General features: G+C 44.0%; 2 protein-coding genes and 1 non-coding gene across 3 annotated transcripts in view; all 3 read left to right on the top strand.

The window, feature by feature from the left end:
• Window positions 1-5,651, top strand: part of PLEKHG1 (pleckstrin homology and RhoGEF domain containing G1) — a 93,212-nt gene extending 87,561 nt beyond the window's left edge. Inside the window, exon 16 of the mRNA XM_065888818.1 lies at window positions 4,723-5,651. Coding sequence (XP_065744890.1) covers window positions 4,723-5,651 — 929 coding nt within the window. The remainder of the gene's footprint in view (window positions 1-4,722) is intronic.
• Window positions 5,652-12,996: 7,345 nt separating this feature from the next.
• MTHFD1L (methylenetetrahydrofolate dehydrogenase (NADP+ dependent) 1 like) overlaps window positions 12,997-26,807 on the top strand; it is a 195,346-nt gene continuing 181,535 nt past the window's right edge. Inside the window, exons 1-6 of the mRNA XM_065889148.1 lie at window positions 12,997-13,429; window positions 17,560-17,644; window positions 18,805-18,855; window positions 18,961-19,014; window positions 23,062-23,186; window positions 25,462-25,562. Coding sequence (XP_065745220.1) covers window positions 13,209-13,429; window positions 17,560-17,644; window positions 18,805-18,855; window positions 18,961-19,014; window positions 23,062-23,186; window positions 25,462-25,562 — 637 coding nt within the window. The 5' untranslated portion in view covers window positions 12,997-13,208. The remainder of the gene's footprint in view (window positions 13,430-17,559; window positions 17,645-18,804; window positions 18,856-18,960; window positions 19,015-23,061; window positions 23,187-25,461; window positions 25,563-26,807) is intronic.
• LOC136132390 (small nucleolar RNA SNORA70) lies at window positions 26,322-26,455 on the top strand. The gene has a single exon (XR_010656467.1). It is a non-coding gene; the product is annotated as a small nucleolar RNA SNORA70 (small nucleolar RNA).

Here is a 26,807-nt window from a genome sequence, read left to right as displayed (position 1 = left end):
TTTCCTCTATTGTAAAGAAGTACATATCCCCTGGGTAAATTACACAGGGTTCTCAGTGGAAGGGCATGATGTGAATTAAGCACTGGATTGTCAAGGAAAGAAAAAAAACCCTGAGGGTGCTGACTCTCACCTGAGGAGTTTTTCACCTCCAGACCCAGAGAGATTTCTGAGATTAGGGCCCAGGAACTGAATTTTTTTTTTAAGTGTGAGCTTTTGATCCTGTTTTAAGAATCCCAGCCCTGGATCTTCTGACAAAGGATTGTCTCTGTATCAAATGAGAAGAGACAGTTCTCCAATTAAAAATAATAAACCAGATGGCTCAGTATCAGGGCATGTTTCGTTGGTTAGCTTGGTGGCGGCATGGCTCATCTGGCCAACCTGATGCCACCTACCTCCTTTCTTTGAGACTGCTTTCTTAGGTGGAAACCAGAGAATCAGAAGGGGGTATCCAAGTCCTAAATGGATTCACAAGTTGCATGACAAGAATCTGTAGAAAAAAAAGTTTTTTTAAGTTTGGGAGTGTTTAAGAATTACCTAAGTTTATTCTTTTTCCAGAGCTAATCACACAGTAATATTTCTTAACACATAGGGAAGTGAAGCCCTGGAAATGTTACCTGAAGGATTTTACAGACTCTCTGTGACTTGGCCTCCTTTTTAAGTTAGATAAAGGTTAAATGTGATTTTTATATGAATGTGAGAGACGAGATCGCATATATTTTTCTCCTTGCAGTAATATGCTTGAATTAGTCCCTTTTCCAACGCTAGTGTTGCTAAACTGTTGTTACACACAGAAAAAGTGACCGAGTTCCAGCTGCAGGCGGACTGTTTTGGAGTACAGATGGCACTAGAAGCAGTAGTGTGTTGGCCATGCAACCACTGACTGAATCTGGGCTAGGGTGCCTGTTGTTTAAAATGTGGTAATTGCCTGAGGCGGGTTGTTTGGAATGTGGACCATCCCTTAACAGGCGAAGCTCCAACCCTGGTAGAAGCAAGGTCTTCAATACTGAATCATTAGGGCTTACAACTACCTTGAATAATCTTTTTTACCCACCTTTTAAGTATGAATAGATTTCCCTTGGGGGTTTTCTTTTGCTCCCCCCCCCCACCCCGGCTTTTTGTTTGTTCTTTCTGTTTTGCCTATTTGTGTCTTCTTGGGCTCCTGTAGGATCATAGCTCTGTGTCTGGGCCCTTTCTTGACATGGTGGGCTACTATCGACATTCTCTCCAAGAGAAGATCTCTCCAGAGTCATCTTCTGAGCCAGCCAGTGTCTCCCCCTGCTGGCTGGCAGGAGCGTGTCCCTAGGGCCTGCCATCTCTCAGACCTGAAGAATCTTCCATCTGGGTGGATCGAGACCACTTCCTGTGCCCACCAGGCTTTCAATCAGTTGACGTGATGACTCCTTTTCTCTCTCTTGTTTATCTGGGCACAGGACGTCGTAATCGAATGGACCGATTCTCCAGACTTCTCCGTATGGGCCTTGCCACTTTGCCAGGAGCTTGCTCTCGGTGTTGTGCGGAAGGAGGGGCGCCCTATTCACCTGCTGAAACTCTCCAGCACCTTTATTGAACGCTCCAGCGGGGGTCTACAGGCCCTGGGCCAGACTTCCGCCTGTAAATCACCCAACCAGGTCTAGCCCCTCCCACCTTTTGGAGCCTGTTGCGGCATGCCGGCCATCTTGTCCCATTATGCCTCACTCCTGACAGTCTTTGAGGCCAAGGAAGCCTTTGGGGTCCCCCCCACACTCTTTGTTTTTTTGGTGATTTCGCTGTGGGAGAAAACTCCATACAGGCTTGAGGAACTTTCCTCCTTGTGTAAAGTAGGGAAGGCAAGATAACATTTTATGCTCTGTGCTACATCACAGGCAACATCAGAAATGTGGATTTTAATCTCTGTCTTGAAAACAGGATAGTTCATACTTCTCTCAACAAGGATCACTTCAAATTTTTATCTGGAATGATAAGAATTCTACCTTCTAAACTTACAAAAGAGGAATAAACCAGAGATAGCCCTGACGTTGTCACATCATGATAATGTACACGTTCTATAAGGACTATGAATGCCAGAACTAAGAATGAGGGGGAATTTTGATCCAGCTGACTAATACTAAGCTTTTTAGGCTAGAAGTGTCATCTTGGGCTGGCTGTTTCCTGTACATCTGACTAAGGGTATCTAGTTAATAACAGCCATTGCTCTGGAAGCTTGTCTCATGTTCATGTTGGCATCAAGCAAGTTATAGACTCTCTTAGAAGGTCAAGCTGAGACCAAAAAACCAAAAACTTAGATCGGCACAGTATAGCGTCTACTTGTGAGGTACTTTCTATTCCAAATTTATAAATGGACAACTTTTTATTATCCAAAGATAAACTGTGCCCATTATGAGTTGTCTATAATATATATGTTTACATAGCATTTTACTAAAGGCTGTCTTCCTGCTTCCCCATTTCCTGCTATGCCCAAATTGTACACTGCCTTTCCACTCTCAGTGGTACAGTCTTAGAGCACATTTATTCTTAACACTATGTTTAGAATAAATGGAGGCTGTCCAAAAATTATCTGGGTAATTAAGTGGTTCTTGAGACCAATTTCTGCCTAGAGCTGTGCTTGGTTTTCTGTGGGGATTGTTCTCCAAGATTAAAAGCTCATGGACTAGATGGAATAATAAACCAGCTTAGATACAATAACTAGCAGCACGAGCATGCGTACACAACCAATAGCTAAGTATTATGGTGCATATAAGACTTCAGAGAAATCAATTAGAAAAGGATTCATAGAAGTGATAAAGCTTATAGAGGGTCTTGAGAGGTAAATAGGATTTGATTAAGCAAAGGAAGAAGAAGAGAGTGTGATAAAGAAGAAAAAGGCATGAGAAATACTATGGCTATTTTGGATAATACATGGTTTCAGATGATCTGGGCCACCATGTTCCAAAGTCAAGAGCTATTTGTTCTTACAAGACTTCACAGTTAAATTTTGATGCTGCAATAGTTTAACTGAATTTTTTTTGATTAGCTCTCACTGCTTTCTCTCAAATTGTCATTTTCTTGGAACTTTGTAGAAGTTCAAAGCCTTCCTGATTCAGCTGGGGGATCAGGCTCAGAGCCACAGTGTAGGTGAGAATGGCTTGGGAAGAACCGTCTTGACTTTGAGGTGGGACTGCTAACCAAAGACAAGCCTAAAGGTCCAGCTAACATTGGTTGGGTTTCATAGTTAACGAAACGTTGTATATTTCAAGGTGGCTAACAAGGGCGCCTTGGTGTCTATGTAGACTTTCAGTCTCTTAAGGGGTTACCAAATCTTAATTGGTATTGAGAGTCTTTACTATGCCCTTTAAGGAGTAATAGCTCAAGTTTTTGTTACTACAAATTCTAAACTAATAATCTCTGTCCTTCCAAGGAATTTGGACTTGAAAGTCTGAAGCCTCTGAATGAATGTAGGATCTATAATGAGAAGATAAACACTATTTATTCTGATTCCGGGGACTAAGGGGCAAGTAATCGGAGGGGGTTGCAGTTAAAGGGCACACAGAACAACAGCACATTGTTTTCTGTCCCCATAGAAGGCAAACTTGAAAGAAACAGCAGAAACTCAACTAAATATTTAGTTTAAATTCAAGGAATAATTTACTAACAACAGGTTACTAAAAATATAAAGAGGAAAAAATTATAATGTCACTTGCTGGTCATCATATATAGAATAGATGCCCTCTATAGAGACTGCGTAGATGCGGTCTGAGTGATTTATAGGATTCATGGAATTCTTTGATTCTAGGGTGGTCATGTGGGTACCTGGATTGGGAGGTGGGGGGACACGGCTCTTGAAATTGACATCTCTGGGCTCTCTCTTTTTAATCATTCCTGACCCAAGAGAAATCTCTGTATCTATATCATGGTTCTGTTAATGCCTTTAGAGATGTCTGTACTCAGAAGTGAAGTAGAGAGGATAGTGGCCTCATAGCTTAATTTGAAGTGGCAATAGCTTTCGTGGAAATAACGGTAAAACCCTGTTCTGCAACCAGTACTAGAGAGCATTAGATTATGGATTGTGTGCACAGGATGGTTCATTCTTAATGTCTTGGAAGCATAGATTTCAGTGCCTGGCTTCTCGGTGATAGGAAAGGATGTAAGGATCAGTCAGTACATGTGGTTTTGAAGGGAGGACCTCCTGTCAACATCCCGAGACAGTGGCAGTGGAGGGCTGCCTGGAAACAAGAAGTGCAGGAACAGCCACCGGGAGCAGACTCTGCTGGGAGTACTTGTCTGAGAGCAATCAAGACTGGTGAGGCAGGGGTAGCCATTGCAGGGTGGATTGTGGTCATGCTTCTTTTAATGACTACTTGAGTTATTTTTCATTGACCAGGGTTTAAGTGCTGACTCTTATTTTTATGTTGCCTGTTTTTAGCACTGGCACACTATTCCATGCTTGTAAAGAACACTAGAAATTGTCATTACAAACAGGGAACGCTTGTGGACCTGCTGTTGAAATAAATAAAATAATCCAGAATTAGATCAAATGAAGTTTTAGGTGGCTTTTTTATTAAACGGGATGATTTTATTAGTTTGTGTTGCTTAGTATTTGATGATTTCTTATCCTCAAACTTAACCTAAAAGTCCTCTCTACTGTTTAAATTTTTTTAGTATGTTGCTAGAACGTTCTTGTTTTTTAAATCTTTGCATGTAGAAATGATCCTGTATATATTTATCATTTTAATATTTGCCTTCCAGGTGCCAGGATTGCTGAATATTCCCAACTGTATGACCAGATCGTATTCAGAGAAACCCCCTTTAAGACTCAGAAGGATGGCTGGGCCAGCCCTCAAGACTCCTCCAACCTCAGCTCTGCATCACCTTCCCACACCCAACATGGTAGCGAGGATTGGCTTTTGCATTCAACCTATAGTAATGGAGAGTTAGCAGATTTCTGTCCCCGGCCAGAGCAAGACTTGAAGTCAAAATATCCCACTTTAGAGATCAATACGAAAAGTACCCCAAGACAACTGTCTGCAGCTTGCTCCGTGCCTTCTCTCCAAATCGCTGAGCCTCTGCTGGGCTCCGTGCAGAGACACAGTGTGGTGGTCAGCCAGCCCAACAAAGAGAACTCCTGTCAGGGCCATCTTTACAACTCTCTGGGACGGAAAGGAATCAGTGCTAAATCTCAGCCTTATAACAGGTCCCAGTCATCTTCCTCCATCCTGATAAACAAGTCCGCGGACTCCATCAACTACCCTAGTGAAATGGGAAAGAAACAGCTGCTGTCTTTACACAGAAGTTCAAGGTGGGAGAGTCACCAGGATTTGGTGCCAGGTATTGTTGACTCAGGTCAACAGGGCACTGAAAAACACTCAGATCTCACACTCCAGGACTCACAGAAAGTTCTGGTAGTAAATAGAAATTTACCTTTAAGTGCCCAAATAGCTACCCAGAACTATTTTTCCAATTTCAAAGAGACTGAAGGAGATGAAGATGACTATGTGGAGATCAAGTCAGAAGAAGATGAGCCAATAAGCAGCAAACTTGGACCATATCTGACATCATACAATGATTCTGACAAATTGAATGACTATCTCTGGAAGGGGCCACCTCCCAATCAGCAAAATATTGTCCAATCTCTAAGGGAAAAATTCCAGTGTCTTAGTTCAAGCAGCTTTGCCTAAGGTTCTTAAGAGTAGCTGCCTGAATTAACTTCTTACTGTGCTCATGAATTAGAGATACTGAGATGTTTTGTATGTACCAGATTAGAACAGTTTTGTAATAACCAGAGATGTAAAGTATACTTTCTTTAACAGCACAACTTTTTGAAACAGCTGGCGATCCAGCCAGGATTGTACTGTAGCAAATGTTAGCATCTAACACTGTGTTTTCTGATGTTGATGGTCTTCGTGTTTCATGTAAGTCAATCTTATTTGAAAATTTTAGGCTTTTTTTTTTTTTTTTAAACATGATGGCCATGGTATTTTTTCCCATATCCTGACAGTTAGTGCCCAGACTTTAAGAAATGCAATAATCATTTCCTATTATCCAGAAGCCACAGGTATACTAGGACTCAAAGGCAGCAAGGAGGACTTTTCACGTTTTTTAAAAAGAAAGGAAACTAAAGCTGTTTAAAGGATTATGCTTACCTCTGACATTTTTGTTAAATTTGTGCCAAGACCCTAGAATAACTTAAACGGGGGATCTCTAATTGGAGTATTGTCTAGGTGCCCATTTTAGGGTTTCTATGCTGGCATTCCTGCATCTAGTTCATTATAAGGCAGAAAATATGTAACTATTGGAAATTAGAATGTATCATGACCAATTTTCTGTAAGTAAAAATCCTTCCCTGTCTTCCTGAACAAGGCCTGGAGAATGTGCTGCTCCGTCACTTATTTTACATTTCATGGGATTAAATGAATGATTCCCTTAACGGTTTAAAACCAAGTGCAAGAAAATGCAAATTGACTTATTAGAAAAGATGGGTTGACATCTGGGTACAACTTGATTATCTCATTATATGACAGTTGGGGATGGGGAGAAGATAAAACCCTTCACTACTTTTTGTGCCTGTTTCTAATCATCACGAAGTAAACCATAAACTAAAATAAAGCAAAGCGCTTTAAAGCTACTCTTCCCAGAGCAGTTTTTCAGATGTCCTTTCATGAATTTTATACTCAGCCAAATGACCTGGTCTCAGCCTTGAGAATTTTATTGACTGTAGTGAAATTTATTTTCTAATCCAGACATAATATGGGGGTCTTTTCTCATTGTTTGGGGGCATATAGAAGAGCAGAATCCTTGGTTACTAAATTCTGACTAATCACATCTTTTAAGTTGTAATTATGCTCTTTAAATAGTGGTTCATTGTGATATTATGTACTAATACAACTCTTTATGGAAGGAAACAAAAACAAAAGCAAGACCTTGTGAGTAAAACACAAAATTAAAGAAGCTAAAGAGAAAAATGAAGGCAGATTTATTGCCACTTTATACAAATATTTTATTGAAGACTCCAATCAATGTAACAAGTATGTTTTCTCAAACAGTGGCTTTCGCATTCTCACTTTAAGCCATTTTACATTCTGTGGCCTCTTCCCCACCCTCTCAGTTTTCATCTTAAACGATATGATAATCTGTGTAGGGAAAGGGGATCTGGGCTTTTCATTTAAAGATAAGCAATGATATTGATTTGAATCAGTGACATCTACCATAATTCTTTTTCTCTCTTTAAGTGCTATGCCTCTTTTTCTTAAAAACATAAAATGTGACCATCCTTATTTTATACACAGGTACCTAAGGCATTCGTTTTCCTTTTTAAGTAACAAAAAATAACCTAATTTTCTTCTTTCTCCATACTGTACTTTCTTCTTGTAGCTTAGAAAACAAAGTCCATATTGACGAGCATTGTTCTGGAACCATTCCTTCTTTCACTGCCCTCCTTTAAACATGTTATGAGTTTTCAAGAATAAGCAGTATCAGAAAAGAGAAGCGCCGTAACTGAGTATAGATTCTCAGACTTGCTAGAGGTATTTGTAAGGGCGTTTACAAAACAAAGTTACCTGACTTTTCTTGTCCCGGGAATGCAGTTTCCCACTTCTCTGCTTTTTGGTTTGTAAGACCCAAATTCTGTATTATCCATGCTGCTGTGGTGTCTTCCTCTCAGAAATTATTAATTCTCCACACCAATGTCCTGTTGCACGACTTTGATGTCGCTTATAGGAACACGCCCCGCTGCACGGAGGCTGCTGTCGTACTGTATAAAATGTCTGTATGGTTGTCTTTAGGTTCTAGGACAAATCTGCAGTTCTATACATCCGTTCTGTCAGCCAGGATACAGATTTTGAGATCTGTGTGTATATATATAAAATCAAGTTCGTATTTCCCCTCAAAGTTATTCAATGAGTGCTTTTGTTTAAAATAGTTTCTTCGGGAGGTTGGGTAGGGATGTATATAATTGGGGGAAAAGAGTTATATGTACTTAAAGGGATGTCAAGTTCTTACTAGGTCTCTGTACTGAAGGTTCAATTTTTTTTTTTTATAAGTTCACTTTTCACCTACTCTATTCTTTGTGCAAAAAAAAACCCCCAGAAAAACAAACAAACAAAAAACCATGCATCTAGGAAAACATAGTTTAAATACTGTATATATGATAATGAAAGTTAGTAATGCTCATTATTTAATAAAGTTTGTAAAGTACAAAGTAAAATACAGTGTGAATTAATGTGTTAATTCGAGAAAGATCAAGATTTTTCTGAACTATACTCAGTTATAATACTTTGCCTTATGAGCTGTGCAGAAAATGGTTCAGGGTAGAATTCCCTGGTGGTCCAGTGGTTAGACCAGTGGACTCAGAGCTTCCACTGCAGGGTGCACAGTTTCAATCCCTGGTCAGAAAACTAAAATCCCACAAGCTGAGCCCAAAAAAAAAAAAAAAAGAAAATGGTTCAGGGTAGTGATGATATACCATGTTTCAGTGGCCTTGTGACGGACCATTTTCTGTATCTTTTGATTACTTTTCAAATATTGAATTTAGCCTGGGATTATCACACCCTTCTCTGAAATTCCCCTTAGACCGAGTGCCTTTCCAGGTAACTGGTTTTGATGGTGTGAGGTCATAGAGTAGTCTGACTTGCAGCTGTGGGGTTAAAGTCAGGTGAGGTGGAGGGGAAGAGCCCAGAATGCTGAAGTTTTTTTGGTGCCAAAAAACAAACTTGCCCACTTTACTCTGGTGGTGCAAGCCCACGGGCAAAGCTCACTTTGTGCATCTGTGAAAAAGAACAAAGCTTGATTTTTCCAGACAATAGCTTATTCACAATGCATCATACGATAGGAAAGGAAGGGAAGCAAGCAGTTCCACTTCATTAGTTCTAAAACCATGTCTATTCAGCTCAAACGTAAAAGAACAGGGCTTGGATAGTAAGTAAATTATCCGCTCTACGGGGCAAACACAAGCCCCCAAATATTCTATTGTTTGTATGGCAAGGTATGGCTCTCCATATAAGCATCACAAGACCATGGGTAAGCAGATTCCTTCTTGTATAGACTAGTTAAATCAGAGGCTGTAAACTGGTGGCCCAGAGCCTGAATCTGGTTTATACAGTTTTAAAAAGGTTTAACATGAAAATCCAGATTTCCGCCTTTAAAAAAAAAAAATTAGATCTAGCCTGTTTGGGGCTGGCTTCTGATGAGGTGACTCCGAGATCTGAGGATGGAATTTAAAGGTGAAAATCATCCTGTAAGCCAATAGGGTAGCAGATCCCTGGAGAAAGAAACAGGCGAGGAAGCCATTTTGGGCCTAAGCCATTCTGGGAGCTCAGCCTGGCCAAAACGCTTTCCTTGAACAGGTCTCAGTACTTAATGATCTCAAGGGAAACAAAAGAATAAACTGTTATTAGGCAAGAGAAGTAAAAACAGCAAAGTCCTTATCAGTTGTAAGGACTCCCAGTTCTCTTTCAATGGTAAAGATTAGCCTGAAGCCACAACTACCTGAGGCCCCGAACATAAGAGATGACGTTTGTCGCGCTAGCTTCCTACCTGTTTGTCTTGCCAGTTTTCCCCATTTTCAGACTTGTGCACCTCCATCCTCCCAAATCTTAGCCAGCATAATATTTCTAGACACAAAACAATCCAATCTTCTACAAAGTCCTCCAAATCTGTCTCTGCCTTTACAGGAGCTGCTCCCTTTGCCTGCGTGACCCTCCCACTACGATCCAGGAGAAAACCTGCCAGGTCCGCAACACTCAGCTCAAAAATCACTATTAAGAACTGTGGAGGGTCTGGGATTTTACTCAGCTTGCACGCTAACGAGTTAGCTTGCCTCTGTATCAGAGGTCATGATCACTCCCCGCAGGATAGGCAGCGGGAAAGCGTTGGTCTCCCTTGCTTCTGCAGGCCCCCGGGGGCCTGCAGAGCATCCCAAGTATGTGCTACACGCGCACAGTGGGTGGGTTTCACAGCTGAGGAATAATGGATTTAGGAATCTTTTATCTTAAAGAGCTACTGGCAAACCTGCCCAATCTTTGACCCTGGAGAGAGGCATTATCTTTACACTGTGGGCAGCAAACATATCTGCCCTCTGCCCTGGAGGGAAACACTCTCTATTTTCCAAGGTCGTTTGTTATGCAAATACCCTTTGGACACTAGCCCGGAACAAGACCGATTGATACAAGACAGGAAGAGATGCAAAATGCAGGAAACCCATAGAGAGTGTCTCAGAACAATCACATTGTTACCCCAAAATTGGGTTCCCCTCTTGGTGGGTGTCAAGCTAAAAGACACAACCATGCCAAAGGTCCTGAGAAGGATTTATTACTTGCAACAAGTAAGGAGAACACCAGGGATCTTACGCAAAGCAGTGTCTCCCCTAACAGCAAAGTTGGGGAAGTGTTTAAGCTAAGGGTACATGCATATTCATGAAGGGGCTTGAGCAAGAGAATTCAGCATAGAATTGGGGCAAAGGTCAACAGCGTCCAAGCTTTAGTTGATTGAAGTCAGAAAAGGTCAACGTCATCATCCTTTAGGTTCCAATTGATCTGTTGGAAGCTTCTTGTGACTCTCCAGGTCTAGGAAGGTGTTTCTTAACACTTACAACTCTCTGAACCTTTAGGCTTTATAGCTTTCCATCAACATGCCTGTGTTCTACTATTCAGTTCTGCACAGTAAACTCTGACACTCTGACACCCTGACACCCGAGCTTGTGTCTGTCTTGTTCAAAGTTGATTCCTTCACCACATGCCTAGCATAGAGGCTAGTATAGAGCAAATGCACTCTCACTCTCTCTATATACCTATAAATATCATATTAACTTCAGATATATATATATATTCCTTTTTCTGGAAACAAACTTTCTTTGACCTATGTCCAAATGTCATCTCAAAGTGCACTGAAATTATTTACATCCACTAGGGAAAGAATGTGAGTTAGTGCATTTTTAAGGGCTTCAACACAAGAGAGCCCTTTCCTCCCAGGGTAGTTGACTTTTCCTAAGTAAACCAATATATATTTGAGTTTGGGATAAACAGATTCAGACATATCTATCTCCAAATGAGATCCTGACACTTCCCCATGAAACAAACCTGGGAATATGAAAGATCCTGAAGTTTTCTTCCATAAATCTTTCTCCCTTTCCTATCCTCTCCTACAAGTGTGTATTATGAGTGTGTAAGAACCCAAATAGCTCTCATCTGGAATGACTTCAGGGTGGGGCCCAAGAGGGAGTTGAAGGTGAGCAGAGGACAGAGGCCTCCACGGTCATCCACGTGAGGACCTGAACAGGTTGAGTAAAATACTTTAACTGGCTTGATCAGCACAGGCATTTGCTGTCCTAGACCTTAAAGTGATTCCTTAAAATTACATATAAGATCGCAGTTAATCATATCATAATGGGACAGACCATTGTTGACCATCAGCGTCAACACCTAAAATTTTTTAAGATTAGAAAGTATGTTAATTCACTTAAGAAAAACAGAAAACAAAAAATCCACATGGCTTCTAGGTGAACTTTATTATACTTTTTTTTTTGGCGCTGCTGCACAGCTTGCGGGGATCTTAGTTCCCCAACCAGGGATTGAACCCAGGCTCCGCTTCGGCAGTGAAAGCGCCAATTCCTAACCACTGGACCGCCAGGGAATTCCCTATTATACTTTAATGTGAGATCTAATTAAAAGAGAGTATCGCTTTAAAGGTGTGGATTGCCATAAGCTTTTGGTGACGACTGAAAACAGCCTCCAAAGTGCCTTCTTCAAGATGGCTTTGCAGCACATCTATATGGCCTGAGTCATTTCCATATTATGGATTCCAGTAACAAATTAGTTTTGGTGGCTCACCCTTCCTAATCAATTTAGCTTAGGTGTACAGTTTTAAACTTGCTCTTTTCTATTCAAACCTTTCTTCCATACAGAATAGTTCATGAAGTGTTGAATGTGTCTTCTTTGGGGCCTGCTGTGCCATGCTGAGCCATGCAATTCACAAAAATGCCACACTTTTCCGTGCAATTCAGTATGATCGGAAGGGTTGCCTTTTTATATGAAGTTGTGGCTGTGTTGTTTATTCTCCACTTCCCTGTGCTATTTCTTCTCCACTTAACATTTTTAGCAGTTATAAATTTTCTGAGAACTGCTTCTGCAAATGGTTACAGGTAAATATTGCCACCACAGGTGTGGCCCCAACTGACCTTCCTATCCCTCCCCCAGCACATAGAAAGCCTTCAACACACAGCTACTGAACAAGCGAATGAAAGAATGTTATTTCTCACACCAAACTGGAAACAATACAAACAACATCAGGAAAAGGTAAAATAAATTATGGTCTATCCACAATATAGATTAGGTTATAATATATAGCCACTATAAGTCATGATTTCGAGTACTATCCCTTCCCAATTTCATGAAAACAGATATAGCAAGTGAAGAAGAGACCTATATATATAATATGGTCACAATCTTGTAATACAAGTTAAAATAAAATTAAGAGATCAAAATTAACAGTTATGACTTGGCAATAGTATTGTGGGTGATTTTATTTTTTACTTTATGCTTTTCTCTATATACATTATAAATAAACAGTATATATATTTGAAAAACACTCAGCTCCAGCATCAGATCCTCTGGTGTTTTCTCTGGTGCTCCTCCATAAACAGTTAAGCATTTCATTTTCATCACCTCAGAAAACAACCCTGTACCTATCAGCTCTAACCTCCAGTCCCTCTATTTCCCCTGCCCCCAGCCATAAGCAAACCCTAAACCAATTGCCCTTCCAGGAAGCAAACTGCCACCCGAGGGCAGGATGTTATTGGCATTCTAGGCGGAGCAAGAAGGTACTTGTCTCAGGGCAGGAAGGGAGCCCCAAGCTCACGCCCCACCCTCCTCTGATTTTTAACCTAGCCAAATTTCGAGTCTGTGTTCGCAAGTGCCAGAAAGTGCCCGTCTCTGACGTCCAGGCAGCTCGAACAGCAGCCCCGCGCCCCACAGGCGCCCACCTTCCCAACGTCACGGCCACTGAGCGCAGTGCCCCCTAGAGGCTCCTCTCCGCTGAGGAAGAATAGCCAGGACCTTCCTGCCGCTGGCCCGTTACCGGCCGGGTCCGGTTCTCCCGCCTGGCGCCTGCCCCGTCACCCCCAGGAGGGACGTGAGCCACTGCGTCTCTGAGCTCAGCCGCCGCATCTCCGCGTCGCGGGAGAACCCGCGGCCTCCCGCTTTCGCCGCCTCGCCACGTCCCCGCTGCGCCGCCCGCGCCTCGCCATGAGCGCGCGCCTGCCGCTCGTCCTGCGCCAGCTCGGCCGCCTGCAGCCCCCCGGCCCGCCGCGCCGCCTCCGAGAGCTTTGTCTCGCCAGCAGCGGCGGGGGCGGCGGATGTGGCGGCGGGGAGGGCCTGCTCGGGCAGCGGCGGCTGCGGGACACCCAGGCCGGGAGCAGCCGGGGCCCGGGCAGCCGGGCGCCCCCAGCGCGGAACTCGATCGTCCGGTGAGTGTCCGGCGCTCGCCGCCGCCCAAGTCCCCGGCGGCCGGGGGAGACCCAGGAGGTGGGGGGGCCGGAGCTCTCGAGTCTCGGCCGGGCCCCGGGGGCCTCCGTGGGGGCTTCGCTGAGCACGGGGTCGCGAGTGTTTGGTGCCAACTTTTAGGGGTGACGGCAGCTGGTGGGGGACAGCGCGGGCGCCGGGAGGGTGGGCTGGCCGCGCCGGAGGACGGAGACTCTTGGGGCCGGCGCAGGTCGGAGGGGCGGGGGTCGGGAGGGCGTGGGCATCCGCGGCGGGTGCTGCGCAGCTCAGACCTCGCGCCTCGCTCCACGTGCACCTCCCGCCGCCTGCTCTGATGCCGGGCGCGGCCTGGGCAGGAAAGGGGCGGCGCGGCGAGGGCTGGAGCCCCGAGGCGGGGGGGGCGTCCGCTCCCGCCGCGCCAGCCCGGCCGCCCGCCTACTGGTCGGATCCGGGGTGGGGGCCGGGGCGCTGCGGGCCCGCGGGGCTGCGGCGGGGGCGCCCCGGGCCCAGCGATCGGCGCCCCTCTGCGCAGGGGCTCCGCCTTCGGGACGCTGGGTGCGGGCGGCGTACAATGACTGCGGTGAGGTCTGCGCTTCCCAAACGCCGCAGCCTCCTGCGCGTGGGAAGGCTGCAGCCCGGCCCACCCAGTGACGCGCGGAGGGCGGCCGGAGAAGTCGGGGCCGTCTCGTTCCCAGCATCGCTGCACGTTGGGCACGGAATCCCCAGCTCAGCCTTATTTCCAAAGTTCTCTCCCGAGCGAGAGGCGAACTCTGCCTGGGAGCCCCGGGCCGGCCTTCCGCTGTCCCCACCGGAGACGTTCGCGGGTCCCCCTCCACCCCCGTACCCACCCCCCTTGATCCCCACACACACCCTAGCCGCTTCTCCTAGCCCTTCGGTGGGAGCGAGAGGAAGTAGAGCCTTGTCTGAGTGAAGCGCTCCGGACATGCCTGGGGGTCGCGGGAAAGCCCTTTCTTCCCTTCCCTAACTAGAATTTCTAGTTCCAGGATGCCATGTTACGGAGCGAGCTCTTCACGTCCATCCGCTGACATCCTCTTCTGTTTTCCTCCTAGCCTTCATTCTGAAAATGAATTTACCTTTTTACTCCCTCTGTTTCCAAGGCGCTTCATGATGTGGCCTATGACTTCAAGGACTCTTCAGTTTACCTTGTCTTCTCTCCGGACGTCGCGGTTAGGTCTCTTCCGGTCATTAGATTTTAAGCAGTGTACAGCTGAGCTCATCTTAAGGGGTTGTTAACCAAACCGAACTGGGGTATCCTCGCCAGATGTGTAGCACACCCAGTCTACTGACACCGGGTTGTGACGTAGGCAGGTACAGTGTTTGTTGCAGGGTACCAAGCAGGGGAGTAAGGCATGCCTCAGATCCGCTCCACTCCAACTTGGTCTTTGAGATAGAGGTTTTGGGGTTTTTTTGTTTGTTTGCCGAGCCACGGGGCATGTGGGATCTTCCCCGACCAGGGGTCGAACTGGTGCCCTCTGCGTTGGGAGCGGGGAGTCAACTGCTGGACCACCAGGGAAGTCCAACATGTCTTAATTGTGGTTTCGGCAGTCGGGATGTCTCTGGTTTATGCTTCTCTAGCCGGGTGGTCCTTGGCCAGAGGTCTGTTAGATCATTTTGCCCTGGAGAAACAGCCTGAGTTTGTAGTTAGTGAAGATATCTATGATAGCAATTTTAGTATATTAACGATGTTACCAACAACAGCAATTTTAGTCATCTGACTCTGGTTGATTATTGCTCATTTAGCACAGGATTAAGGGGACAAGAAAAGGGATAAAGTTTTGGATAGAGAGATTAATCATAAACTGGATAAGAGGTATTAGGGGGATTTGGTTTCAGGGTAAGGGTCCAAAGACAGTATAGGATGCAGAAGTCACCTTCCAACTAGAAGTTGAGGAGGCAACTTTTCTCACCCAGGGCAGAAAAATCTCTGATGAGAAACATCTATGCTACTTTCTAGACTTCTTGAGCCTGATAACTCCTTGCTTGCTTTGCTTGGCAATGTAAGAATGATGGAAGAATAAGGAATAACCCCAGAGAATGAAACGTCACACATGTGACAGGTTGTAGGGGAATTAGCCAACTTTATGAGCAGAGTTGGTGACAGGTGTCAGCTTCTACAGTCGTGTGCCCTTCATTCTATTGAGGGGTAGGTGCTACAAGTGTTTCTGGGAAAATTGCTTTTGGAAGGAGTGTTTTTAGCGTTCAGGTGTAGCTTTGAGGCACAGAAGAACACTGTACAATTATAAGAACGAAGGTAGAGTCCTTGTAGTACACCTGCTCTACAGATGAGGAAACGGGTTCCTTAGTGGCTCAGTGAATTGCCCACGCTAGTCAACCAGAGGCGTGACTTCCCCTGAGTGCTTCAGGGCCACCCAGACTCCTTGTTGAAGACACACATTCCCAGGCCCCACCCAGACTTAGGGAGTCCGACTTTCCGGGCTGAGTCACAAAGCCTTTCTCTTCACCCAGCTTTCCAGATGACCCATATACACATTGCCAAGAACCACTTGGGACCCGCACTCCAGTGCCTCCCCACAGTAGCCAGAAATGAGGACCCAGTATGGCCCAAATTCGCAGCCGAGAAAGGCAGAGAACCTGCATACGGCATGTGGGCCTCAGCCGCATGTTGTTGGACAGAAGATTCTTGCTCGTTTATAAGGTGATTTGTGAACTTTCACATATAGTCTGGTTTATCAACACAACAATACAATTGTTTCACTGGGAATCAAGTTGCTTTATCCCAAGTGTTTAAAAACAAACCAAAACCTTCCTGGGTTGTAGACAGCTGCATGCCATTTACTCTATGTCTTCTAGCCCAGCTGACTGTGGGAAGGCTCATCCTGGTTGAGTTTTGAAGCCTTTAAATGTTTTCTGAGCACCCTTCTCTCCTCATCCACATACAAGAGCAGTGCCTGCCAGTTACATTCGTCAAATTCTTCTCTAAAACTGGGAGGAGTTTTGCCCCTGGCCATTCTGCCTTGTCCCTTTGCTCATGGCCATTTATTGCTGATGGGATCTGGCTGGAAGTTCCCCTTGCATTTTTTGAAAGCTGTTGTGCATGCAAGACCCTGATGGAGACAAGAGATGATACTTAGAGGTGGTCTTAAGCACTGAAGCTTGGGTACTGCCTTGGCTAAGCCTTTTGTCTATTATTGTGAGAGGAAAAAGAGCCAACTTTCTTTTTTTAATTTTTTATTTAATATTTTTTAATTAAAAATTTTTATTGAAATATAGTTGATTTACAATGTTGTGTTCCAGGTGTACAGCAAAGTGGTTCAGTTATACATAATTGTCTATATGTATATAGATAGATATATAGATATATCTTTTTCAGATTCTTTTCCATTATAGGCTGTTACAAGATACTGAATATAGTTCCCTGTGCTGTACAGTAGAACCTTGTTGTTTGTCTATTTTATATATAGTAATGTGTATCTGTTAATCCCAAACTCCTAATTTATCCCTCCCCCCCTTCCCCTTTGGTAACCATAAGATTGCTTTCTATGTCTGTGGGTCTGTTTCTGTTTTGTAAATAAGTTCATTTGTAAGAGCCAGCATTTTTAAAAAAAATACATTTATTTATTTATTTATTTTTGGCTGCGTTGGGTCTTAGTTGCACACAGGCTTTCTCTAGTTGCAGTGAGCAGGGGCTACTCTTAGTTGCAGTGTGCGGGCTTCTCATTGTGGTGGCTTCTCTTGTTGCAGAGCACGGGCTCTAGGCGCGCGGGCTCAGTAGTTGCGGCACACGGGCTCAGAAGCTGTGGCTCGCGGGCTCTAGAGCGCAGGCTCAGTAGTTGTGGCACACAGGCTTAGTTGCTCCGCGGCATGTGAGATCTTCCCAGACCAGGGCTCGAACCCGTGACCCGTGCATTGGCAGGCGGATTCTTAACCACTGCGCCACCGGGGAAGCCCTACGCCAGGTATTTCATGATTGTTCTCCTCCCCCTCCCTCCACCCTTTACACACTTGGAGGAGCCTGTCCTTGTGTTGTCTAATTAGTTTCATTTAGAGTAGAAAACCTTCTAAGAAAATGTGTTGTATCCATCCTTTCTAGTCATTAACCTAGACCTGACTATGTTGTTTTTCTTTCTCAATGCAGAGATGTCATTCAGAATTCGAAAGAAGTTCTGAGTTTATTGCAAGGAAAAAACCCTGCCTTTAAGCCGGTTCTTGCTATTATTCAGGTAAGCTAAGAATGTGGTTCTGTCTTGCTATTTTAGGATGTTTTTTAATTTAGAAGACAACTGTACACAGGTGACCAGCTGCATTTCTTGTCACAGAAGTCCCACTCGGGCTTAGGGGAGGGAGGAGAAAGGTCACGTGGAAATGTTGTCATTTTCCCCTTTATCTGGTCATTTTGCCTCTTCAGGATTACAGGTTAGGTACCACTCTGTCTGAGTCTGTCTCCTTTTGGTGCGGATAGCTTCCGGAGGTCAGGATGTAGGTGCTCATGTAAGTTGCATTACACAGGATATAATGTGGTCCATTATAAATGCCGATCAGATGTGATTTGAGTGGGATGGGAAAAAACATTCCACTTTGTTTCTGTGGAAGACAGATGCTTGCTGAGACATGGTATTTGGTGATCTTACTACTCAGTCTTTTCAAGCCTGCCATGAGTCTGAAGGGCCAAAAGCCATGGCATGGCAGGACTTGGGAGTTCCATGTCTGTTCTAGCCACGGCCCCTTCGTTGCCAGCTGCAGTTGGCACTGTTTGCCACCCTTATTGGCACGCCCACGTGACGCAGGTGCAGGGAAGTGGTGCGCTGAGCCAAGCCTGTAAGGTCACACAGCCCAACAGTTGAGCTGCCTCTGTGGTTTTTGGTGCACGCTTAATGTATCAGAGTAGCAGCCTCTAGTTTCATCAGCGCTGTAATTTCAAGACTGGAGAGCTATGCTCAAGTCACTTTGGGGCCTGCGTTCTTTGGGGTCTGTTTCCTCGCCCCCTACAAAGATAAGCAAGTGAGAAGAGTGGAAAGAAAAGCGAAACAAGAGCCTGGCCTCCTGGAATTTTGCTCACTGGTAGCTTTTCACCCAAGGGCAAGTCCTAAACACCCGTCTTAGGTGTCCTCACTTAGAAAGGAATGCTGCCTATGTGGCTATATATGCCCTATGAGGAGTATTATTTTCAAAAGTGATATATCTTAAAGCCTGAGAAACTGACACGTTGATACATACCGGTCCTTAGTCCCCTTTTATGAGCAATAAGATTCTTTTTCTGCATTTCCCTATCATCTCCGTAGTCAGATAATGTATAATCACAAAATGAGTCTTTGTATTGTTTTGTACCTTTTCAAGGTATTTTTATGTTGTTATATTCCCCTTCTTGCTCTCCTTTCCCAAGGCAGGTGATGATAACTTGATGCAGGAGGTAAACCAGAATTTGGCTGAGGAGGTAAGGATTGTTGACTTTTTGAATGATTTTTAAACTTCATTTTAATTTTAGGGTGATAGATTCATTTTCTCTCCGTGACAGAATCGCCCTGTGCTCTCTTTGCAGGCTGGTCTGAACATCGCTCACATCTGTCTTCCTGCAGATAGCAGTGAAGATGAGGTAATACAGCAGCACACTTAACCCTTATTTTGTGTTCCTCTTCAGTCCTAACAGACCTCTTAACATCTCTTAGTTGTGGTCAGAACTGAACAAGCCTTTTCTTAGGGCTGAACTTTTAGAGGGAATAGTTCATTTTTCCCACTAGTGTAGATGCTCCTTGATCTATCTGTCCCTTACTATGTTCCTTTTTTTTTAATTGAAGTATAGTTGATTTATAATGGTGTATTAGTTTCTGGTGTATAGCAAAGTGACTCAGTTATACATAGACATTTATGTATTCTTTCCAATTATGGTTTATTACCATATCGAATATAGTTCCCTGTGCTATTCAGTATGACCTTGTTGTTTTCTCCTTACCATGTGTTTCTGTTGATGATGTGGTGACTTTGGTTGTGTTTCTTCAGCTGTAGCAACAGCATCGTCTAGTGGAAATTATCAGTGTCTGGAGGACTAGTTCTGGTTTGCAGTGTCCTGACGGGTTGTTTGACCTTGCTTGGACCATTCTTTGGTTTCTCTGGGTCTCAGTTGCCCTGTCGATAAAATAAAGGAGAAGATATTTTTCAGGCTAACGTGTGTGAATCCTTCAGTGGGCAGCTGATGAAAACCCACCATAGGGGGGCTTCCCTGGTGGCGCAGTGGTTGAGAGTCTGCCTGCCGATGCAGAGGACACGGGTTCGTGCTCCGGGAAGATCCCACATGCCGCGGAGCGGCTGGGCCCGTGAGCCATGGCCGCTGAGCCTGCGCGTCCGGAGCCTGTGCTCCGCAACGGGAGAGGCCACAACAGTGAGAGGCCCGCGTACCACAAAAAAACAAAAAAAAAGAGAAAAACCCCCATAGGGTTCTTTTGTTGCTACTGTATGTGCTTTAGTTGTTTCTACCAGCAGGGAAGACCAGTCCTCATAAGTGTCATCTCAAGCATGGGAGAAGCAGTCACCCCTATAAGTAGGGCCTAGGAAACTGGACCATGGGCCATCCTGGTGTCTGCTCCTTCTATGGCTAGGTTTTCTTCAGACTGGCTGTGGCAGTGATGAAAACCTTAAGTAATCTGGAATAACACAGAAGTGTTTTGTGTGTGAATAAAGTTTAGCAGTAGGCAGTCCCTGGCTGGTGTGGTGGCGTCACTGAGTCAGTAGGAACTCGGGCTCCCTGGATCTTGCTGCGCTGTGGTCTTTGTTGTGCTACCTCATCCAGGATGGCAGATTCAGCGCCACAGATCACATCCACATCCCAGCCAGTGTCACAGAGAAAATAAATCCAGTCTCAGTGAGGAGAGACATAATCTGAAAGGATTATTGCAAGGTGGGGAAAGGGACTGCACACTCTGCCCGTCAGCTCGACACACCTTTGAGAGGTAAGCAAAAGGCTTCTCTTCTATAGGGAGGAAAGAACCCAGTGTGAGAAAAGTGAGATGAAAGGGTGGCTTGATGGGATAGCAGATTAGAGAATGTTTTACCCCGAGGCCAGCCTATTCTCCCGGGGAGGTTGGGTGGTGGTAGAGCTGTTGACCAATCAGACCGAGGGTAGGTCAAAGGTTAGGAACCCGGGGGAAGGGAAGAAGCTTACCCGAAGTTTGGTTAACAGACATTTTGTGCCGATGGATCAGTGGAGACCAGCAGTTCAAGTAAATCATTTATGAACAGAGAATAGAACTTTGTGGGGTCTGGAGACTAGGGAGCATTGGATGGTCGTGTCAGAATCATATGGGGAAGGTGGTTCTTTGCAGTCCACACAGGATGGGGGTGTTTCTTAACCATCCCTGTTTTCCAGGATCACAGGGCTTAGTTCAACAAGTTCTTATCACCAGCAAGAAAAAGGAAGGACAAAGACCAAAGTGAGGATCCCAGTCTTTCTCCTGAAAGCCACAGCTCTGCTTGCATTCCACTGGCCTGAACCTAATTGTTTGGCCTTTCTGCAAGGGAGGCGAGAAATGTGGTCCTTATACCAAGTGGCCCAAGATCATTTCGTAGCACAGCTAAAAATTAAGAGTTCATTACTAAGAAAGAACAGAAATTGGATATTGGGCAAACAGTTTCTACCACACTTGCCATTGTAAGATATTACCAATACTGACACCTGTCCTACCAGTACTAACAGAATGCGGAGAAATGTGTTTTCCCTTTGCAGAGGACACTCATTTTCTGCAGTGGAATTTGCATGTTCTTAGATTGTTTTGCCGCTGGTATTGATAGCCCTTGACTTTTTTTTCCCCCTTGGCTTATTTAATTTTTTTCATTCAAATTTTTTTTTCCAGTTTGTCACAGTATTTTTAAAAAATTCTTATTGGAGTATAGTTGCTTTACAATACTGTGTTCGTTTATACTGTACAGCAAAGTGAATCAGCTATATTTATACATATATCCCCTCTTTTTTTGGATTTCCTTCTCCTTTAGGTTCCCCTTGGCTTATTTTTTTGACAAGGAGTCACTTACTCTTTTTCTTTGAAATTCTGATAAATGGGAATTTATATAATGGTGTTATTATGTTGGAAAAGAGTAAGGATCTTAATTTATTAAGATTTTGTTGTCGTTGTTACCTCTAACTACGTTGGAGGTAACAATAGTACCCTCACTTCATTCTGGCTGGGCTCTATGTATAGATGCCACCCCGTCTGACCACCCCCTACCCGCCATCACTCCATATCAATTTCAGAGATTATACTATTATTATTGTTATTTTTTTTGTAATTTTATTTATTTTATTTTTTGGCTGCATTGGGTCTTTGTTGCTGTGCACGGGCTTTCTCTCTAGCTGCAGCGAGCGGGGGCTACGCTTTGTTGCGGTGCACGGGCTTCTCATTGCCATGGCTTCTCTTGCTGTGGAGCACGGGCCCTAGGCAAGTGGGCTTCAGTAGTTGCAGCACACGGGCTCAGTAGTTGTGTCTCACAGGCTCTAGAGCGTGGGCTCAGTAGTTGTGGTGCACGGGCTTAGTTACTCAGAGGCATGTGGGATCTTCCTGGACCAGGGATTGAACCTGTGTCCCCTGCATTGGCAGGCAGATTCTTAACCACTGTGCCACCAGGGAAGTCCCTGTTGTTGTTATTGGTCTTGTCTTCTCTACTAGAATATAAGCTCCATGAGGGCAGATATTTTTTACAACTGTATTTCCTTTACTCAGAACTGGTACAAGGTAGATATTCAAAACATTCAACATTTGTTGAATGAATGACAGAATGATGAATATTAAACAAAATTTTCTTTCTGAGTTTTCTGAATATATCAAATAGCTTTTTCTTCTCTTACCAGGTAGAAATACCATCATGGTTTTTGCTAGATAGTAAAACAGAAATGGTAAACCAACACTTCTCATAGTGAGATCCATATCTACGAGCTAGAATCTCTCTTAGTTATGAACTAGTAACATTGCTAAGTGAAATCCTGGCGTAAAATAGAGGTAAACAGAGAGGCCAGAGCATTGCTTATTTAAAGACATACCTGGCCATTCAATAGCGATTATATTAGCTTCCCAAATTGCTTTGGTCTTTTTCATAAACAGCAAATTATTTTAGTGTTTCTTGTAAAATGGAGCTGTCTATGCTTAGAGGTTTTCCATCATAAGCCTTTGGAAATGCTTTCTACATGCCATTCTGGTCCAGAGAACAGGAGGGCCTGAGTGTCATGATTAGTAAGCTTTGGTTACGCACACTGTGCTTGAAACACAGGCTTCTCTGGGCCAGGTTGGAATGCTCGAGGTTCCTGAGCCCTGGCCTCCCTGAAAGTTGGCATTGCATTGGGCTCAAATCTGATTGTGGACAGGGAATTGTCTTTTGCTGATCTCAGCTTTATTAACCGTTGAGCTTTGGTTTTGTTTTGTTCTGTTCCGGCAGAGAATAGAGCGATAAGAAGGACTTGAAGTCACTAAAAAATTCAGCCAAGCTTTTATAAACGTGGTTAGAGGGAACATAGACTTCTTCATTCTGCTTTACACCAGGTCTTCAACAAGGAGAAAAAAGAAACTAAAACAGATGCATTTTTATGAATCTATTTTTGACATAAAGCGTCTGTTCTTGGGTCTTATTTTTGCAAAACTGACTTTAGTTTTCACTTTAGATTATAGATGAGATCTTGAAGATTAATGAAGACACCAGAATACATGGCCTTGCCCTTCAGATCTCCGAGACCTCATTTAGCGACAAAATCCTCAATGCCTTGAAACCAGAAAAAGATGTGGATGGGTGAGAACATATAAAAGAAAACAATCGACTCATTGCTAAACTAGTTTTTCTACTGTGAATTCCTTAAAATTCTGCTCTTTCGACTACGTCAGTAATTGAGCCATGAATGAAATCATTCTAAATATTTCAGGAGTTGGAGGGCTTGTAAAATTATGCTTAAGAAAGTACGTATTTGAGAAAATACACTTGCCCTTTTGTAGTGCTTGGGTGCCATTTTGGCCAAATCATATTCATTTGAGAAGCTCCTGTCTGACCTACAGAGTCCTTAGCCAGCTCTCCTCTTCTAATAGCTTTTCCTTTTCCTTAATAATTCTACCAAACGAGAGAAAAAACCCAGGGGCCTGCTTCACCACAGCAGCACATTCTGCCATAGTCCCAGGCCAGCGGGGGAAAACAAAGCAAGCACTTACATTCATAACGTGAGGTTTTATTTGAAATTTGAGGGAAAAACTGTGAATATCAGGTGCTCTGATATTGGTCTTAGACTCATGTCATGACGTAAGCTTCATGGGACAGGGAATACTGACCATCCATATGGGAGTTCATGATGTTTCCTGGAAGTTAAAAACCTCTTCTTCCTACATGGAAATAAGAAATGTTTGTATCGTGGCCAGAAAGAACGTGATATATTTAGCATTCCAGGGTCGTAAGCAAATTTATAACGTTAGTCTTGTAGGGACTGGATTGAGTGACCAGCACCTCACTGGCATACCCAGGTTCCCCCATTATCCTAGCCTTCTCTTGTGACTTAGGGCAGACTCAAACATGGGTAGAAGATTGTCGTGAAAATCTCCGATCCTATAGCAGACAAACCATAATGGGGGAAGAGGCTCTAATCAATTAGAAAACATCCAGAATCCTAGGGTGTCAAGATGTAGTTTCCAGTCTTTCATAAAAAGAGAGAATTATGAAAAGTTTTCCAAGTATCTCTTATTTTGTTACTAACCTGTATTGAGACCATCAATTTAAGCTAAATAGTTAGGGACTATTTTGTCCTTGGTTTGACCGAGGAAGAACACAGAAGGCATTGAAAGGACATGGTCCCTCATTTTTTCCCTTGATTTCCTTAAGGAGATAAGTACTGATGTCGAGTGGGGATCAGACCTTGAATCCAAGTCTTGCTAGGTCACCCCTGATTTCTAGGATTGGTTCTGGACTTTGATATTGATGGAGATGTAAATTTCCTCAGGATAAAGTGGCTGCAGGACCACAGCATTGCACACATCCAGGGCCACCATTCCATGTAGTCCATTGAAGAGAGCTCCCTAGCATTGTGCAGTGAAGCCCCACGTGGCCTCCAGCTGCGGTCCTGCTGTCCAGGCAGAACCAGAACGCCCAATGTTGTCCTGACTCCTAGGGACCATGTTGGAGTTGCCTGAGGGGCTGCTCTAGAAGCTAATGACCTCTATTCCTGCTCACTCTTTTCATTTCTATTTAATAATTTAATATATCCTACCTATCTGTCGATGAAAATTCAATTAACGATCAAGAAGGAAGAAAGGGAATTTTATTCAAGCCAAACCAAGGATTATAACCCAGGAAGCAGATTCTCAGGAAGCTCTGAGAACTGTTCCGCCTGTTAGAAGTCGAAGGCACAGTCATATACATCTTTGAGAGAAAGGATCGAACATCAAAATGACATACTGATGTTTTACGTAAAGTTCACCAAGGATACATAGTCCAGGTCAGCATGTACAGAGGAGCAGCAAGTCACCATGACCCCCTACAGAGCTGGGAAAGAACACTGGTCTTTTAAGAAGTTACACCGCTAGCGTCGGAAGAAAAAAATAAGCAGGGATTCTCATCTTTGAAGAGCTCTGGTTAATGGTTTTTTTTGTTTTTTTTTTTTTTTGCGGTACGCGGGCCTCTCACTGCTGTGGCCTCTCCCGTTGCGGAGCACAGGCTCTGGACGCGCAGGCTCAGCGGCTATGGCTCACGGGCGCAGCCGCTCCGCGGCATGTGGAATCTTCCCGGTCCGGGGCACGAACCTGTGTCCCCTGCATCGGCAGGCGGACTCTCAACCATTGCGCCACCAGGGAAGCCCTGGTTAATGTTTAACCAAGATACACACTGCACATGAGGGAGGGAAGAGGCCCAAACAACCACGCAGAGAGAATTTTATATTTAATTTTTTCTTGTCCTGCCTTAAAAGATAAATTGTATTTTGTCATATCAAATATTGACTTAGATGTTATTTGGGATTAATTCATGTGAATTACAGATGAGTGAGTTTTGGCCAAGCTTGACTTACTTGTTCTCTTATTTTTGGATTCAGAGTAACGGATGTAAACCTGGGGAAGTTGGTACGTGGGGATGCCCATGAGTGTTTTGTTTCACCTGTGGCCAGAGCTGTAATTGAACTTCTTGAAAAATCAGGTATGATGCACCTTCAGAAATGTTGCTATTTTCTATTTTTTGTTATTTATGTGAGTTCTTAGTAAGGATTTGTTTCTGGAAGATACTTATTGAAACACAGAAGCGATATTCAGTGTCAGCTTTATTTTTCTCATCTTTTAGGAGATATGAATGACTGGCAAATTTTTCTAATAAGATTAGCTGTATTATAATTTTAAAGAGAAATTGGTAAAGATGAATGATTAACCTGTGTTTTATCAGTTTTTCTTATGAAACCCTCAAAATAACCACAATGAAAAATGTTTCAAGTTTCAGCTTCTCCCATCTGTCAATATGTAAACCTAGATAAGTTTTATATTTAAAACTTAAATGAAGAAGCTGTCAGATATAGTTTAAGGTATAGAAACCTAGATTAGTATCTATCAGTGAGCAGTATCTCTTTCAGTAATCAGTATTTAATTTTTTCTGTACACCAGCTTGAGTGAAAAGGAGACAATGCCCCTCCCCTACACCCAAACATGAAATGATTGAACAAAAATTCCAAAATATATACCAAAGTTCTATTAGAAGATTAATTTTCAAGATATACCTTTAGGACATTAGCCATTAAGCTCAAATCTCTGAGATAATCCATATAGACAGTGTTTTTCCATCATATGGATAATTAGGATGATGATTCTAGGTCACTCTACCATAAAGTTTGCAAAGAAGGAATAAGTTATGGCTTATAGTCATTGTAGGTTTGGTGCTCAGAGGGCCAAGTTTTAAAATGCGATTTTTTTGCAGCCAATTAAGCCAACCCTGCTCTTTTCCCCGTGGGAGCCCAGTGTGCAATGGTTGCAAACAGCAGCCTCCTTGGTAGTGTGTGCAGCCTCTTGCCTGTATGGGTTGCCCTAAGGGACTTCGAGACAGCCCTTTCCAGTGGACATTCATGTCTGCCATGCTGTCCCCAGTCTGGGCTCCAGACAGGTATGTGCGGTGCCTTTGGAAAGCCCCAGGGCACAGTGGCCTGGGTCCGCATTGGCCAAATCGTAATGTCCATCCGCACCAAGCTGCCGAACAAGGAATATGTGATTGAGGCCCTGCACAGGCCGAGTTCAAGTTCCCTGGCCGCCAGAAGATTCACATCTCCAAGAAGTGGGGATTTACTAAGTTTAATGCGGATGAATATGAAAACATGGTGGTAGAAAAGTGGCTCATCCCAGATAGCTGTGGGATCAAATACATCCCTAATTGTGGCCCCTTGGACAAATGGCAAGCCCTTCA

The sequence above is a fragment of the Phocoena phocoena genome, chromosome 12 (assembly GCF_963924675.1).
Source record: "Phocoena phocoena chromosome 12, mPhoPho1.1, whole genome shotgun sequence".
NCBI lineage: Eukaryota > Metazoa > Chordata > Mammalia > Artiodactyla > Phocoenidae > Phocoena > Phocoena phocoena.
This window is presented reverse-complemented; position numbering and strand designations above follow the sequence as displayed.